The 18941-nt window shown below is 44.2% G+C and overlaps 1 protein-coding gene across 6 annotated transcripts in view; it reads left to right on the top strand.

The window, feature by feature from the left end:
* The window catches only part of grik1a (glutamate receptor, ionotropic, kainate 1a), a 101288-nt gene extending 83440 nt beyond the window's left edge, over positions 1-17848 (top strand). For 2 of the 6 annotated variants that reach the window (XM_079804083.1, XM_079804086.1), the window contains 3 exons: positions 6252-6502; positions 8699-8851; positions 17374-17848. In XM_079804083.1, the coding sequence (XP_079660209.1) occupies positions 6252-6502; positions 8699-8833 (386 nt within the window). In that variant the 3' untranslated portion in view covers positions 8834-8851; positions 17374-17848. Of the gene's footprint in view, positions 1-6251; positions 6503-8698; positions 8852-17359 lie in introns of all 6 variants that reach the window. The other 4 variants (XM_079804087.1, XM_079804084.1, XM_079804088.1 and 1 more) reach the window with 4 other exon arrangements.
* The last annotated feature ends 1093 nt before the right edge of the window (positions 17849-18941 follow it).

Genomic DNA, 18941 nt, shown 5'->3' on the forward strand with positions numbered 1-18941 from the left:
AAACAGGAAGCGAGAGCGAATGCACGCTGTCATTCACTTCGGAGCCAAACGGCAGATGAAGAGGACTCTCATTCACATTAATGAGTTTATCGCTGCTATCAGCAAGACTAGAAGACCGGAGAATCCAGGAGACGCGTGTTGGAGAGACGGCACATTTCAGCGGGATCCGCGCTGACTCATCGGCTGCCTCTGCAAGCAGAGAAAAACTGCTGTTTTCACAGCAACAGCAAATCTGTTGGTCTGGGTGAGCGTTTTCCTGCTGAGTACAGGCACGGGCTGCACTACAATCCCGTGCGCTGTCGCGTGTCCCCCTGAGTGCTTCAGCACAGAGCGTTTCCTCACAAAAGAGTACACGGGTGACGCTGCGTCTTTTTCAAGATGTCATTCCACCCGTGCGTTTCTGGATGCGGTCGTTCCCTGGCGCCTACTGACGGTCACAATCGCTGTCTCACGTGTTTGGGCAAACAGCACGCTGAGGCGGCGTTTGTGGATGACTCATGTTCCCACTGCGGGAACATGACCATCGTGGAACTAAGATCGAGACTCTCCTACCTCCGGGCTGGAGGAGTCCCCTTACCCATCCCACGAACCAGGTCTACCCCTAACCCGGGTGGACCTGCTTCTTTGGATGGCCAGGGTGATCTGAGGATCACGTTTAGGGCAAACCCGCCGAGTGAAACTCCGCAGGCCCCTATTCCCTCGGTTCCGCAGCCGGTAGAGCTCCCGAGAGAGGAGACCAGTGGTGTCTTTCGGAGCTCCGGTAGACGAGCAGATGTCGATCGCTGCATCGGAGGGGGAGTTTCAGTCCTCGGAGGATGAAGGGTCAGCTGTACTGCCTCCCTCTGGGAGAGTGGCAACGGCTGCCCCGGACCCCGAGATGACTGCTATGCTTGCCCGGGCCGCCGAAAGGGTTGGGCTCGTGTGGAACCCTCCACCGTGTCCCGAACCCTCTAGGTTGGATGACTGGTTCCTCGGGGCGGCTCGCGCTGGTTCTCAGCGTCCCGCCCCGACACCTTTCTTCCCGGAGGTGCATGAGGAGCTCACGAGGTCGTGGACGGCACCTTTTTCTGCCAGAAACCGACGAGTGACTCCTCCCCCCTCACTACCCTCGACGGCGGGCCAGCCAAGGGTTACGTGGGAATCCCGCCAGTGGAGCGCGCCGTCGCGATGCAACTGTGTCCGGCGACCGCCTCTAACTGGCGCGGTGACCCACGTCTCCCGTCCCGGGCCTGTAAGTTCTCTTCCGGTCTGACCTGCGGACAGGCTGCGTCCGCCTTGCATGGCATGGCGCTGCTTCAGGTCCACCAGGCCCAGGCGCTCCTTGACATGCACGAGGGTAGGCCTGACCCAGAGCTCCTAGAGAGCGCGCTTGGCGGTGGTCGACGCTTCCATGCCTCGCCACCCTCAGGTACCTCTCCCTTCACCAGCAGGGGACGCCGGCTGTCGGGACGCACACAAGCGGCCTCCCCACACTCGCACGTCCCCTCCGCGGATGCAGGGAAGTGTTGCACAGCACACTCAGATCCCGCTTCGGGCCGCTCCCATGCCGTCCGAGCCGGATCCCTGCGTTCCGCCTCGCTGCCCCGCTGCGGGTACGTCTGTGGTGCCGTTGATCCCCCTTGCGCGGAGTCTGGGAGCCTGGCTAGCGCTTCCCAGCCCGTCTTGGTGGCTCCTCCGTACCATCAGACTCGGCTATGCGATTCAGTTCGCCCGGCGTCCCCTCAAGTTCAGGGGCGTTCACTTCACGACTGTAGCGGAGGCGAACGCCCCCGTGCTCAGGGCGGAGATCGCTGTCCTATTGGCGAAGGACGCGATAGAGCCGTTCCCTCAAAACGATATGAGGTCCGGGTTCTACAGCCCGTACTTCATTGTACCCAAGAAAGGCGGCGGGTTACGACCACGATTCTTGAACCGGTCCCTTCACAGGCTGCCGTTCACGATGTTAACGCAGAAACGCATCTTCAGGTGCATCCGTCCCCGAGATTGGTTTGCAGCGATCGACCTGAAGGACGCGTACTTTCATGTCTCAATTCTCCCTCGACACCGGCCCTTTCTGCGCTTCGCGTTCGAGGGACGGGCATATCAGTACCGCGTCTTACCCTTCGGCCTGTCCCTGTCGCCCCGCGTCTTTACGAAGGTTGCGGAGGCGGCCATTGTTCCCATGAGAGAGCATGGTGTTCGCATCCTCAACTATCTCGACGACTGGCTGATCCTTGCCCAGTCGCGAGAGCAGTTGTGTGAACACAGGGACAAGGTGCTCAGTCACCTCAGTCAGTTGGGACTTCGGGTCAACTGGGAGAAGAGCAAACTCTGTCCCACACAGAGGATCTCTTTTCTCGGTATGGAGATAGACTCGGTCGCCATGACAGCGCGCCTCACCGAGGAGCGCGTCCAGTCAGTGTTGAACTGCTTGAATTCGTTCAAAGGCAGGACAGCGGTACCACTGAAACATTTTCAGAGACTCCTGGGGCATATGGCATCCGCAGCCGCGGTAACGCCGCTCGGATTGCTTCATATGAGACCGCTTCAACGCTGGCTACACGATCGAGTCCCGAGATGGGCGTGGCACAGCGGATCCCTCCGTGTCCAAGTGACTCCGAGATGCCGACTCCGAGATGCCGTGGTCGGACCCTTTGTTTCTCTGGGCGGGAGATCCCCTAGAGCAAGTGTCCAGGCACTCCGTTGTCTCCATGGATGCCTCATCCACGGGTTGGGGTGCCACATACAACGGGCTTGCAGTTTCGGGTCTGTGGACGGGGCCTCAACTGCAATGGCATATCAATTGCCTCGAGTTGTTAGCAGTTCGTCTTGCACTCAGCCGCTTCAAAGTGCCGCTCAGAGGCAAGCACGTTCTGGTCCGGACGGACAACACTGGGGCCGTAGCGTACATCAACAAACAAGGTGGTCTACGCTCCCGTCGCATGTCGCAACTCGCCCGCCATCTCCTCTTATGGAGTCAGAAGCATCTGAGGTCGCTTCGTGCTGTTCACATTCCGGGCCTGCTCAATCGTGCGGCCGACGAGCTGTCACGTCAGCAGGTACTTCCAGGAGAATGGCGACTCCATCCCCAGGCGGTCCAGCTAATCTGGAGTCGTTTCGGGGCCGCACAGGTAGACCTGTTTGCCTCCCCAGAGACGACCCACTGTCAGTGGTTTTATTCCTTGACCCAGGGGAACCTCGGGTCGGATGCCCTGGCCCACAGCTGGCCCCGGGAAGAACGCAAGTATGCGTTTCCCCCAGTGAGCCTTCTTGCGCAGACACTGTGCAAAGTCAGGGAGGACAAGGAGCAGGTCCTGTTGGTTGCTCCGTATTGGCCCAACCGGACCTGGTTCCCGGAACTAGTGCTCCTTGCGACAGCACCTCCCTGGCCCATTCCTCTGAGACAGGACCTCCTGACTCAGAGACGGGGCACCCTATGGCACCCGCGTCCAGACCTCTGGAAACTCCATGTCTGGTCCCTGGACGGGACGCGGAGGTTCTAGGTGACCTACCGCAAGCGGTAGTTGACACCATCACTTCCGCTAGAGCCCCCTCTACGAGGCGCCTCTATGCGTTGAAGTGGAACCTGTTCGTCGATTGGTGCTCTTCTCGCCGAGAAGACCCCCGAAGATGTGCGATCGCATCTGTGCTTACCTTTCTACAAGATGGGTTGGAGCGAAGGCTGTCTCCCTCCACCCTCAAAGTCTATGTTGCCGCTATCGCCGCTAACCATGAGCTAGTAGATGGAAAATCTTTAGGTAAGCACGATCTGATCGTCAGGTTCCTTAGGGGAGCGAGGAGATTAAATCCGCCTCGTCCTCCCTCTATACCCTCTTGGGACTTAGCTCTGGTGCTTACTGCACTACAGAGAGAACCCTTTGAGCCTCTGCAGTCAGCTGAGTTGAAAATCCTGTCGTTAAAGACTATACTCCTGATTGCGTTGGCCTCCATCAAGAGGGTAGGGGACCTGCAGGCATTTTCGGTCGACGAATCGTGCCTGGAATTCGGGCCCGGTAACTCTCATGTGATCATGAGACCCCGGCCTGGATACGTGCCCAAGGTTCCCACTACTCCCTTCCGGGACCAAGTGGTGAGCCTGCAAGCGCTGCCTTCGGAGGAGGCAGACCCAGCCCTAGCTTTTCTCTGTCCCGTCCGTGCTGTCCGGACTTACGTGGACAGAACGCAAAGCTTCAGGACCTCAGAGCAGCTCTTCGTCTGTTACGGAGGACAGCAGAAGGGAAAGGCTGTCTCCAAGCAGAGGATGGCCCACTGGATAGTGGATGCCATCGTCTTGGCTTATCAGTCCCAAGACGTGCCCTGCCCGCTCGGGTTAAGAGCCCACTCCACTAGGGGTGTTGCCTCTTCCTGGGCGCTGGCTCGTGGCGCCTCGCTGACAGATATTTGTAGAGCTGCGGGCTGGGCGACACCTAACACGTTCGCTAGATTCTATAGCCTCAGTGTAGAGCCGGTATCTTCCTGTGTGCTCACTTCCCATAGTCAGTAACACCAAAAAGCCTGTTCTAGTGTCGGCTTGCTGTGCCATTCCCTCCCCTATGGTAGACAGATGCGTGCGCTTATTCTGCTCCAGTCGAGTTCCCCCGGATCGGCGAACCCTGTTGAGTCCTGCGCAACCCGCGGCAGTCGGACGTGGCGGAGCGTTCGACGCCAGGTCTAACACTCGTATGCATTGGTGGAACTTGTGTTAGGCTGGGTTCCATATGTTGTGACCCCCACGGCGGTCCCATATGTGTATTCTTCCACGGTACGGCTCCCTACGGCGAGCCCGTGTCTTTCCCTCGGCAGAGTGTCCTCTGCCGTTCCAGGTACGTGTTGTTCCCCCTCCACTAATTGGCCGGGGCCACCCCTGGGACTTCCGTATGTTGTGCTGCCAACGGTCAGCCCATACGTGTATTCTCCACATGTTAACTCCCTCTGGGCATGATGTGGCTTCCGCAGCTGCCTTCACAGGCACGCTTTCCCAGCGTTATCCAATACAGTCAGCTGAATGGGTCTTGCGGAACAGCAGCTTGGACTCTCCCTGCGTGAATTCCCGCCCGCATCAGATCGGGGTCTGAAGGGCTCATCGCTGGGCGCTGGAAGTGGTAGTAACTATGGCGTTTTCCATAGGGGATCCCAATTCGTCGGTACGTCCGACGTACGTCGAACGTGACCGACTGAATGGGAACGTCTCGGTTACGTATGGTAACCCTCGTTCCCTGAAGGAGGGAACGGAGACGTACGCCCCGTCGCCACAGTTGCTGTACCATCACTGCAGGTTGAGCCACTACGTTTGGCTCCTCAGTGAAAAACAGCGTGCATTCGCTCTCGCTTCCTGTTTATACCCGCAGTGCGGGGCGGAGCGCGAGATGCAAATCTCGCACGCCAATTGTTCATTGGCCGGTTCTAGATAGCTCGAAGCTGATAGGGGCTCCCAGAAGTGATCCCAATTCGTCGGTACGTCCGACGTACGTCTCCGTTCCCTCCTTCAGGGAACGAGGGTTACCATACGTAACCGAGACGTTTTACTTTGTACTTGCTTTAAAATAGGTGCGTAACCAACAATAATAAGCTGATTGTTATTAGAATGTTATGATATTAAAATGTAATAAAATAAATACAACTTAATACAAGTTAAAAACAATGAAAGCCAAAAATCTGTCATTTTGAAGTGAGTTTAGGAATCATACAACATAAAATATAGAAACTGGATATTCATTTGAGATTTGTTAAAGATTACATTTAACAGCGTTATTAAATATTCATGTTTTAAATGAAATAAATATCACAACAGGTAACACTTTATTTTACAGTGCCATTGTTATAGTTACATGTACTTACCATAGTAATAACAGTAAATTATACTTAATTACATTACTATCACACTTATAATACATACTTTATTACAACTATCCCTAATCCTAAAGTACATATTATATTACTTAGCACTTTAATGTATAATTACACTGTAACAAGGACACATTAACATAAAGTGTAACCTAACTAAATAAAAAAAAGCTAAAAAAAATATTTTTAAAAACTATATATTTACAATACAACTATATATATATATATATATATATATATATATATATATATATATATATATATATATATATATATATATATATATATATATATATATATATATATATATATATTGTGCATAAAGTGATTGAAGTTGGAAGTTTAGCTTCAAGTCCCGCACTTGTGTAGGACTCTAAACTCACCAGTGGTTGCTTTTGGCCACACATGAAAACTGTGGTTGTCTGTAGGCTCTCCCTACCGCGACAAGGTGACCATCGCCATCCTGCAGCTCCAGGAAGAGGGAAAGCTGCACATGATGAAGGAAAAATGGTGGCGAGGTAACGGATGCCCTGAAGAGGACAATAAAGAAGCCAGTGCCCTGGGCGTGGAGAACATCGGAGGCATCTTCATCGTGCTGGCCGCCGGTCTCGTGCTGTCTGTGTTTGTGGCCATCGGAGAGTTTGTTTACAAGTCACGCAAAAACAGCGATATTGAAGAGGTGAGTGGGAGGCTGGTAGAACGGCCCCGCGGGGTCTGAATCTTACAGGAGCTAATTACCTCAACGCTGTCACAGCCGAAATGAGCCATGTAAACACAAACGAGACACTTGCGGGATGTTTTCGCAGCAGCCCACTGGTCAGGAACCTGTCGCAGACTTAAAGCACATGCTGTTTATCATGCAGGTGTTCGACATTTTTAGTCTATTTTGGTTAGCTTGCTTGTTTTGCATGACATACACTGTTTTGCAAAAGTACCAAAGTGACAAAAACTTGGTGAAGTAAAATATCATCCTCTTGCAACTTGTATTGCCTGATCTGGGTGACATTTAGGCAATATTTGGCAGTATTAAATATCATATTTTCAGACTTTAAAAAGAAGGCCATCAGACACCTGCAGTCATTTTGATAATTTAAGTAAAGTTTGGGGAAATATTATTTATTAATTATTGCAAAGTAAATTGAATTTAGTTTAATTTAGAATATATAAAATGTATTATAAATAAAATTTATACACACACATATACACTCACCTAAAGGATTATTAGGAACACTGTACTAATACTGTGTTTGACCCCCTTTCGCCTTCAGAACTGCCTTAATTCTACGTGGCATTGATTCAACAAGGTGCTGAAAGCATTCTTTAGAAATGTTGGCCCATATTGATAGGATAGCATCTTGCAGTTGATGGAGATTTGTGGGATGCACATCCAGGGCACGAAGCTCCCGTTCCACCACATCCCAAAGATGCTCTATTGGGTTGAGATCTGGTGACTGTGGGGGCCATTTTAGTACAGTGAACTCATTGTCATGTTCAAGAAACCAATTTGAAATGATTGGAGCTTTGTGACATGGTGCATTATCCTGCTGGAAGTAGCCATCTGAGGATGGTCAGAAACAATGCTCAGGTAGGCCGTGGCATTTAAACGATGCCCAATTGGCACTAAGGGGCCTAAAGTGTGCCAAGAAAACATCCCCCACACCATTACACCACCACCACCAGCCTGCACAGCGGTAACAAGGCATGATGCATCCATGTTCTCATTCTGTTTACGCCAAATTCTGACTCTACCATCTGAATGTCTCAACAGAAATCGAGACTCATCAGACCAGGCAACATTTTTCCAGTCTTCAACTGTCTAATTTTGGTGAGCTTGTGCAAATTGTAGCCTCTTTTTCCTATTTGTAGTGGAGATGAGTGGTACCCGGTGGGGTCTTCTGCTGTTGTAGCCCATCCGCCTCAAGGTTGTGCGTGTTGTGGCTTCACAAATGCTTTGCTGCATACCTCGGTTGTAACGAGTGGTTATTTCAGTCAAAGTTGCTCTTCTATCAGCTTGAATCAGTCGGCCCATTCTCCTCTGACCTCTAGCATCAACAAGGCATTTTCGCCCACAGGACTGCCGCATACTGGATGTTTTTCCCTTTTCACACCATTCTTTGTAAACCCTAGAAATGGCTGTGCGTGAAAATCCCAGTAACTGAGCAGATTGTGAAATACTCAGACCGGCCCATCTGGCACCAACAACCATGCCACGCTCAAAATTGCTTAAATCACCTTTCTTTCCCATTCTGACATTCAGTTTGGAGTTCAGGAGATTGTCTTGACCAGGACCACACCCCTAAATGCATTGAAGCAACTGCCATGTGATTGGTTGATTAGATAATTGCATTAATGAGAAATTGAACAGGTGTTCCTAATAATCCTTTAGGTGAGTGTATATATATATATATATATGTTGCTATGCAAAATATAAATGATTTGTATATATAGATTATTTATTAATTATTGCAGAGTAAATTGTATCAATTTCAGTTAAAGTCCAAGTTATGAAATAACTAGATAAAATATTAGTGTAAAATTATATGTGTATTTATATAGATTATATATTAATTAATGCAGATTAAATTGCATTGACTTAAATATATAATTTTTTTATAGATTAAAAAAACTGATAAAATGAATCGTAAAGTTTAATTTATTTGTTGCTCAAATATAAAAGGTTAGTATCATACTGATGACAATATTTTGATACGGATCCAATGCTGTTAACTGAATGCATATTTTAGCATGATTTTTATTTTTGTTGTATGTGAATGTTGCTTATATTTTGTTATCATAATGATCATTTGCATGTTACTGATCTCATCCTGCTTTTTGTCTTTTTGTTCTATTTTTATCGTTGATCTGCATGCACAAGGCCTTCTGTTTCTTTTACGGAGTCCAATCCCGGCAGCTGCAAAGAAGCGATTCCATCTCCTCCACTGGCACGTCCTTATCAACAGATTTAGAGAGCGGGCGGCTCCTCGGGGATGACATATGTTCTTCGCGTTAGCCACACACTCCCGTATCTGTAAGGGCTGTGCGTTATTTAAAGAAGTATAAACTCCTTTCCCTCATTCGCCCATCTACTGGTTATTTCCTAACCATCTGCCCAAACCCTTGACCTCAATCCAGCACCGATGCGGCTCAGAAATTTTCTACGGTTTTCAAGGAGATGAAGAACACTTTCATTTCTTGTTACTCGCCCTGTCTGCGGACAGATAAGAAATGGAGTGCTCTCAGAAACTTTTATATGCTGGCAGAAGCCATTCGATTATGGCCATTTGAGGCAAAATTTCTACGTTTGATGTCCTAAATTCTGCCTCTCATGTTCTCAGTCTAATGTTCTCAGTAATGATAATTATAATGAGGGTTATGATAATTGGTTGTGCTATAGCCCACTGATTCTTGAGTACAAGAGACAAAACAGGCTACAAAACAGAATAAAGGTTGACTGAAGGAATTATTTTAGGTTAATATGTAACGTTCCAGTGTCCATACAAAATTAAAGTAAAGACTGTCAGATAGAAAAAGAAAAGTTTTGCTAGTTGCTAATGGGACCTAAAAATGAAAGTTGAGTTTGCATTTCATGGTCTTTATCTTGTAGGGATGCACCAAAATTTCAGCTACCGAAAATTTCGAATAAGCTTTCGGTTTCAGGCCGAAATGGTTTTGGTGGGCCGAAATCAGACCTAAACAGACGTTTTGACTGTTCAGCATCTATTTCCTGACAAAACTTCACTAAACAGTTGTAGTGTGCCCGCCATCCCATAATCACAAAAAGCTTTGTGCTTTGTTTTTGAAGTAAAGTCTTCATTGCCAACAAACTCATTAGTTAACTAGAAAAAATAACTCTAGAGAAGTGCATTTTGCTAAATGTATGCACTGTTACATATTCATTCTATTTTTACATAACCTCTTAGTGATGTCTTGATTATGTAATGTATGTTTGAATAAATCTGTCATGAAAACAAGTTATTACAGTTTATTGTCGGTTAAATGTTTATACTGTATTTCACCAACAAACTGCAGTAGAAACAATTCTGTTATTATGATAGTTGATATAAAAACTGCCTTATGTGCAATTTAAATGTTTGTACAGCTCTTTTAGCTTTTAGCTATTTTAGTGTTGAATATTCGATGCCCTGAATTTTTTCCTTTTGGTGCATCCCTAATATATTTAACTATAGACATATTAAAAGTCTTTTTTAATATAATTATCAATAATATACTACAAGCCCAAATTCAGAAAAGTTGGGACATTTGATAAAAAGAATCTGTGAATTCTCATATTTCATATTCATTCTCTTTACTGACAAAAGTACAAAGAAAAGATTTTCAAAGTTTTCACTGACCAACTTAAGTGTATGTTGTAAATATAAACAGATTTTGATTGCAACACACTCCAAAAAAGTTGGGACAGAGGCATGTTTACAACCGTATTACATCATCTTTCCTTTTAATTACACTTTTTAAATGTTTAGGAGGATACTAATTGTTGAAGTTTTGCATGTGGAATTTTTGCCCAGTCTTGCCTGATACAAGACAGTACGTGGTCATCGTTGTCTGATTCTCCTTTTCATTATGGGCCGTACATTTTCAATAAGAGACAGATCTGGACTGTAGGCAGTCGAGCACATCCACACTATGGTGTAGAGAGTCTAGAAACCCCTCTGTTTTAGCATGTGCAGAATTAGGCCTGGCATTGTCTTGCTTCCCAGGAAAGATGTACAATCCACGCCAATACACGCCTCCACGTCAGTGGTACCTTCACAGATATGCAAATCACCCATACTGTTTGCACTGATACACCCTCATACCATGACAGATGTTTGCTTTTGTTCCTGTTACTGGTGAAAGTATGGATGGTCCTTTTCATCTTTGGGACTGAGAACTCAATGTCCGTTTTTTTCCAAAAAAACTGTTGAAACATGGATCATCTGAGATGAGCGTGTGCCCAGAGAACTCTGCGGCATCGGCATAAAACTGATGTGCAGCTTTCTCCTTACGTAACAGAGATTCAAGTAGCATTTCTTGATGCAGTGGGAGACTGTGCTAAGTGACAATGGTTTTCCAAAAATCTCCCGAGCTCATGTGGCAATATTTAACAGAGTAGCATGACGGTTTCTCATGCAAGGCTTTCTGAGGGCTCGAAGGTCATGCACATTCAACAGAGGTTTCCTGCCTGGCCCTACACAGACTGATATTTCTCTTGACTCCATGAATCCTTTCACAATATTATGTATGGTAGATGGCGAAAGATCTAAATTCTTTGCAATCTTGCATTGAAAAATGTGACAATTCTCTCATGAAATTTGGCACAAAGTGGTGAGCCATGACCCATCGTCCTTCGGATGAGACGTTAAACCGAGGTCCTGACTCTCTGTGATCATTAAAAATCCCAGGATGTCCTTCGATATAGAGTAGAGGTGTAACCCCGTCATCCTGGTGAAAATTTGCCCATTGGTCTCTGTCCATCATGGCCTCCTAATCATCCCCATATAAAATTGGCTTCATCACTCTGTCTCCTCTCCACCAATCAGCTGGTGTGTGGTGAGCGTTCTGGCGCAATATGGCTGCCGTCGCATCATCCAGGTGGATGCTGCACATTGGTGGTGGGTGAGGAGATTCCCCCTTTCTATGTAAAGCGCTCTGAGTGCCTAGAAAAGCGCTATATAAATGTAACAAATTATTATTATCTTTGCTTGCAAAGACAGAGTCTTTGGTGGATACCCAAACACGATCCCCTCACCTATTACCAGTTAATTGAGGACTGTTTCAAAACAGTTTACCTTGGATATTCTATACTCTTTTCACTTTTATTTTTCCTCTGTCCCAACGTTTTTTGAAGTGTGTTGCAGCCATCAAAATCTTTTCTTTTTTTTTACTTTTGTCTGTTACATAAAAGTTAGAGAATTAGTAAATCCCAGATTCTTGATTTTATTACATTTTACAAAATGTCCCAACTTTTTTGGATTTGCGGTTGTATAATGCATTGATATTATTTGGGGTCCAAGCGCAAGGCGCTGAAACCCTGTTGTAATTGTTACATTTTCCTAGGACCAGCATTCTCCCCTAAAAGTAATCGGGCAGACCAAAACATAAGTCATAGACACTTGAAACTTTGCGGGCTGGTAGTACTCACACCGTCTACAACTTCACCAAGGCTCATCCCGATCGGTCTGACGGGGGCGCTACAGCGGTTAAAAGTATGAAATCGCTTATAACTCTTAAAATGTTAGGTGTAGATTCAGGTGTCTTATATCATTGGAATTTTCGAGTATTTTGGATTTTTTTGAAAAACCTACCTTTATGAACTAGTCCTAGGTTTTTCGCCCAATCTAGGTTTTTCAAAATTTCTATTCACAGTTGCTAGGGGGAACCAAAATGTTTGAAGTAGGCAGAGCCACTTTTACTAAAATGGCTATAACTCTTGAACGGGATGACATATTTTCACCAAACTTGGTACATATTTGTATGGGCTCAATCTTTGGTCAAGTGAAAAAAATTTGCCACTTGGTGGTGCTATAACAGGAAAAAAACAAGAAAATGGCTATAACCGCCCAACCGTTTGTCCGATTGACTTGAAAATTGGCATATGCAGTGTCTTTGCCATGATTGTCTATGAGGACATTGGCCATTGAATTTTGAGCACCTATTAGACAAGGTTAACGGAGGCCGATCGGAACGAAACTCAGTGGGCATGTTCGACTCATGGCCCTAGAGGTCTTTGAAAGAAATTGGTCACTAGATGGGGCAAACAAGTTGTACGCCTCTGTTATCACGTGGTGTTTCACACATCCACACAATATTTATATCATTTGATAGATCTCCTCATACTGAACAACTTTGCCTCAAGAACTACTGCTGTCAATCAAATTGTTCATTAAATATTTTGGAATATTTAAAAAATCTACTTTTGCGAACTAGCCCTAGGTTTTTCGCTCAACCTCGATAAAACCACTGCAGTACAATTCTCTTTCTAGGTCAATAATTATCAAAAAAAGGACGAGGCCAAATGTACTCAAACTCAAAACTTCACGAAAATAGGTGAGCACATGCGACATGATTGTAAACAAGCATGCCAACTTTTGGAGATCGGACCATAGGTGGCATTATAACTGTTAAAAAGCTTTAAAAATCATATATTTCCTATGGTAAATTGCCTGTATTTGCTGCTAATGGTCTTTTCCATCTATGATTGAGATGGTTACAGGTTTGCTAAAGAATACATAATACCTTTTTACGCATATGCTTAAAGGCCTTAAAACGATTGAACCCTGATAATTGCTACTCACAGCTATACAATTATAACATCAATGCATTCATTATTATATTTTTTATAATTATATAAAAAATTATAATTTTAAATATGTCTGTTTTTCATCTATGTGAAATTTGGAGTCTTATTGGTCTGGGGCAGGTGGTTTTAGGGTAGTAAGTGTAATGTCATAATTTTGATTATGAAATAATATTGATAATGCAAAAAGTACATACAGAAACTAACAACAGGTAAAGTTGTTGGAAATGTTTTATCCTGTCTCAAGAATCAGTGAACTCCAAGAAAAAGTATTTTATATGAACACCTGACACTGAGTACACAGTCAGGAAACACCGATATCAGTCTCTGGAATGTAATTAACTTTAGCTGTGTTTAGAAGAGAAAAGACATCAAGAGAAGAGTCTTCATTAAAGACTTGTTCAAATATTGATGCACTCAAAAAGAAAGAACAATTAAAAAGTCTAAGATTACCGTGTCTGAGTCCACAGGATAACCATAATCAGCCGGGAGCTAATTCACCGCTCACACTGATGTTGCTTTATCTGCCTCCCACATCCCCAGCGGCATTTCTAGAGCTGTGGCCTTCATGCCATGAACATCTCATGACAGACAAGACCAGGATGTGCGGAATCACTCAGAAACAAAGAAATCTGCATTATCAACTAGCAATAGAAAACGGGCTACACAACCCAGTCATGTCTATTGTATGTCCTTGCAATTAAAACCAGATCTTTCCTCCAAAACGGCGACGGTTGAAGTCAATCTCGTGAGAGTTTCATAGCATGAAAGTCACCATGTAGTCCTGACCCTGTTCTTCACATCATTTTCTGTTGTTTTCACACTATCCTTATGAATAAAGGCCCTGATATACTCCAAGCAAGATCAAAGAACAAACTGAGATGTCATTTCGAACAAAATCAGGCTAAAACAAAGTTCGTTACTGGAGTTTGAAACAGATTGCAGAAAAGTCAGCTGGTAAACACCGTACCACCATTGATCCATGGTGATTAGGCACCCTTGGTAAATATTAGCAAAGGAAAGTAGGGCGAAAATCTCATTATGAAATAAATGTTTTTCTCCAATGGCCACAATTATTGGCACCCCTACAAATTCTTATGAGTAAAATAATCACACAAGTATATTCCCATTCATATTTATGTTTTTTCAGCATACCAGGGTGACTAGGAGCAATACATTTTCCAGCCACGACTTCCTGTTTCACAGGAATATAAATATGACAAAACACAAAGACCAAATTCCCTTAATCATTCATCACTATGAGTAAAACCAAAGAATATTGCTCTAATGTGCAACAAAAGATCGTTGAGCTCCACAAAATAGAAAATGACTGTAAGAAAATAGCTAAAGCATGGAAAATCCCCATTTCCTCCATTAGGGCAAGAATTAAAGGAACACTCCACTTATTTTGAAAATAGGCTCATTTTACAAGTCCCCTAGAGTTAAATAGTTGAGTTTTACCGTTTTTGAATCCATTCAGCCGATCTTTGTATCTGGCGGAAGCACTTTTAGTATAGCTTAGCATACATCATTGATTCTGATCAGTCCATTAGCATCTCATTCAAAAAATGACCAAAGACACTTTCAATATTTTTCCTATTTAAAACTTGACACTTTTACAGTTACATCGTGTGCTAAGACAAACTGAAAATGAAAAGTTGCGATTTTCTACACCTCTATGGCTAGGAACTACATTCTCATTCCTGCGTAATAGTCGCGGATCTTCGCGGCCGTACCATGGCTGCAGCGGCGCAATGATTCGTTGGTATTCTGTGAAACATGGGGGTAGTTTACACCTTCAACTTACTTTCACAGCCCTTTACAACACACAGAACCATGGCTAATCACACAGGTAAATCCACAACACAATTTGTCGGCTGCAAGCCTGAAACTTTCTCTGCGACTACACGAACTTAGTGCCGGTCACATTGTAAGTTACCTAGCTGGGGGCTACTTTCAGGCGCTGCGTAATATCATTGTGCTGCTGCAGCCATGGTATGGCCGCGAAGATCCGCGACTATTACGCAGGAATGAGAAAGTAGTTCCTAGCCATAGAGGTGTAGAAAATCGCAACTTTTCATTTTCAGTTGGTCTTAGCACACGATGTAACTGTAGAAGAGTCAAGTTTTAAAAAGGAAAAATATTGAAAGTGTCTTTGGTCATTTTTTGAATGAGATGCTAATGGACTGATTAGAATTAATGATGTATGCTAAGCTATGCTAAAAGTGCTACCGCAAGATACAAAGATCGGCTGAATGGATTCAAAAATGGTAAAACTCAACTATTTAACGCTAGGGGACTTGTAAAATTAGCCTATTTTCAAAAAAAGTGGAGTGTTCCTTTAAGAAGCTCCTATCAACTAAAGAGGTTATGAATCTGCCTGGAAGAGGACGTGTGTCTGTATCGTCCTAATGCACAGTGAGGAGGAGAGTTTGAGTGGACAAAGACTCTCCGAGGATCACAGCTGGAGAATTGCAGAGATTAGTTGAGTCTTGGGGTCAGAAAGCCTAAAAATATTATCAAACAGCACCTACAAGTTGTTTGGGAGGGTTTCAAGAAGAATCCTCCTAGCTCATCCAAAAACAAACTCCAGCACGTTCAGTTGTCAGACACGACTGGAACTTCAAAAGGGACCTGGATCTATGGTCAGATGAAACTAAAAAAGAGCTTTTTGGCAGCACACCCACCAGATGGGTTTGGTGCAAACAGGGATAAAAAGTACCCCATCGCCACGGTTACATATACTGCTGGATCTTTAATGTTGTGAGCCTATTTTTGGACATCTTGTTCAGATTCATGGTATCATGGACTCTAGCAAATACCAACAGATAAAAAAAATGAAAACCTGACGGCCTCTGCTAGAAATCTTATAATGGGCCGTGTTTGGATCTTCCATCAGGACACAAACACACTGAACACAATATGAAGCATCTGCCATGGCCGTCCCAGTCCCCTGACCTGAACTCTATAGAAAATGAGTGGGCTGAACTGAGGAGAAGAGCTGGGAATCTGAAGGATCTGGAGAGATTCTGTATGAAGGAATGGTCTCTGATTCTCCAAACTCATCAGGCATTATAGAAGAAGACTCAGAGCTGTTATCTTGGGAAAAAGATGCTGCAATAATTGGGTGCCAATAATTGTGGCCAACGAAAAACATTTATTTCATAATGTGAGTTTCACCCCACTTTCAATTGTTTCACTTCAATGAAAGGTTAGACATTTTTGAATGAAAGATCAAAAGGATAAACAATGCAGATTTATTTTCACGGCCGTCTTTGCTCATATTTACCAAGGGTACCAATATTAATGGAGGACACTGTAGATAGGTGTGCACTGAGGCATCGCCTTCTTTGAAGTGGAAATCTTCTCCTGTTTCTTTCTTCTGTTCAGTCCATCAAGGTCAAACGTGAGTAAAAACATGATCACACCGCAGATCTGCTTTAAAGTAGAAATCGAGATTGTAATTCTAATCATAAGTGACACTGCAACTTTTTTCAGGTTTAAAACTGTAAAGCTGCTAGTTTACAAGCAATCTATTGTATAAACTGTAGATGGAGTAGAAAGAGTACATCAATACCCCCAATGCTTGCACAATCCTATAGCTCATCCTGGGTCTACATTTCATTGAGTAACATTAGGCAGTTTTGATTTATATGTTTAATGTTTATGATCACGTTATTTACATATGCATATGATTACATATGATATCGCTTGTTTCTTTTTCTTCTTCGCATGTGTTTTGATCAGGAGATTCAGTACTCTTTTAGAAGATGTGTAATAGCGCCCCTAGCGTATAACAGTGAAAACACGGAAAGCCGGAAAATTCTGTCAAAGGCGGGGAAAGAGTTAACTGCTGTTTTCTCACCATTGTGCTTTTTGTTGTGTGTTTATTTCATTTTTGAGAGGAAAGCTTGCAGCACATATTTATCTAAACGCTGCTCTCTGCAGTGTGGGGGTTGTCGGATGTTTGCTAATAGTATACCCCTAAAAAGGTATTTCAAACTTCTTTTTACCCCTAAGCGAAGAACGAAAAAGAATTTTGATGTGAGTATATCAGGGCCTTAAAAGGGGCAAAGAGGCCCGAAAATAGAATAAAAAACAATACACTATAAGCATCACATCTATTTGCATAGCTGAACTGGACGCTGTTAGATTGTGTGTATGCGTGTTTATGTAAGTGTGCCTGTGTGCATGTGTGTGTAGAGACTCACGCAAGCCCTCGTGTTCTTTTTTTGACAGTGTGTCTCTTTCAGTGCTGTGATGGAAGACCTGGGCATATCCCTCAGGTGCCACAAGGCCTTGAGGAAGAGAGGCAGACACAGAGGAAGAGCAGGCCTGTCTGGAGTCTTATGTAACCCCAAACGCATCTCGAGGAAAGAGACAATGGCCTAGATCCACCTCGAACAGCATCACGGGGAGCAACTCTGCTTTTGACATACCTGCCGGTGAAATGAATCTCTAAGGCTGTTTGATTTTTTTCATTGAATTTAGTTGATGTGCTTTCTATTCATGGATTTGCAAGGTTTTTATACGAGAATTATGTGGATTGTGTTGGTTTTGTGTCAACTACACAGATCTTGGTAATATCTCGAGTTGATTGAATTGAAAATGAAAGGAATAATTTATTTTGAGATATTAACGTACAAGCACATTGCATAAAACGGTAGCATTTTCTTGTGCTGTCCTTGGTTTAATAAATAAAAGTGAACATTTTACACAAACTTGAGGAATTTTATCTCCTGGCGGCTCTTTAATCAGTGATTAATTGCAACGTTATATAACAACATGCTTCTAATGCGTGACGGTTCCAAAGGGAATGTAAGACATGAATGTTTCTCCATTACTTTGTTCCCATTTTGACCCTAACAATTCAAGACACTCTTCTCGCTACACACAAACCTCAAGCCTCAAGGGACTGACCGAAGTATTCTCCCTCAAACTGAGGCACAATCAAATCGAGTTCAAAGGTCAGCCTCTGCTTCAAGAGCTACCTGCTTCATGACCCAGACAAATTACTCTCTGAAGATTAAACGCCTTTTCTTCAAAAATACATCAGATGTGTCTTAATGCATATCAGAAAATGCGCCGAAAGATAAGGCTCCGAGATGCATCTTCTTGATTAGATTTTTGCGCTACGGATGAATTTGCTCAAAAGTATATACAGTGGGGCAAAAAAGTATTTAGTCAGCCACCAATTGTGAAAGTTCTACCACTTAAAAAGATGAGAGAGGCATGTAATTTTCATCATAGGTACACTTCAACTATGAGAGACAGAGTGAGAAAAAAAAATCCAGAAAATCACATTTTCTGATTTTTAAAGAATTTATTTGCAGATTATGGTGAAAAATAAGTATTTGGTCAATAACAAAAGTTCATCTCAATACTTTTTTTATATACCCTTTGTTGGCAATGACAGAGGTCAAACGTTTTCTGTAAGTCTCCACAAGGTTTTTACACACTGTTGCTAGTAGTTTGGCCCTTTCCTCCATGCAGATCTCCTCTAGAGCAGTGATGTCTTGGGGCTGTCGCTGGGCAACACAGATTTTCAACTCCCTCCAAAGATTTTCTATGGGGTTGAGATCTGGAGACTGGCTAGGCCACTCCAGGACCTTTAAATGCTTCTTACGAAGCCACTCCTTTGTTGCCTGGGCGGTGTGTTTGGTATCATTGTCATGCTGAAAGACCCAGCCACATTTCATCTTCAATGCCCTTGCTGATGGAAGGAGGTTTTTACTCAAAATCTCATGATACTTGGCCCCATTCATTATTTCCTTTACACGGATCAGTCGTCCTGGTCCCTTTGCAGAAAAACAGCCCCAAA

Source organism: Gobio gobio (genome assembly GCF_949357685.1).
Source record: "Gobio gobio genome assembly, chromosome: 22".
NCBI classification, from domain to species: Eukaryota; Metazoa; Chordata; class Actinopteri; order Cypriniformes; family Gobionidae; genus Gobio; species Gobio gobio.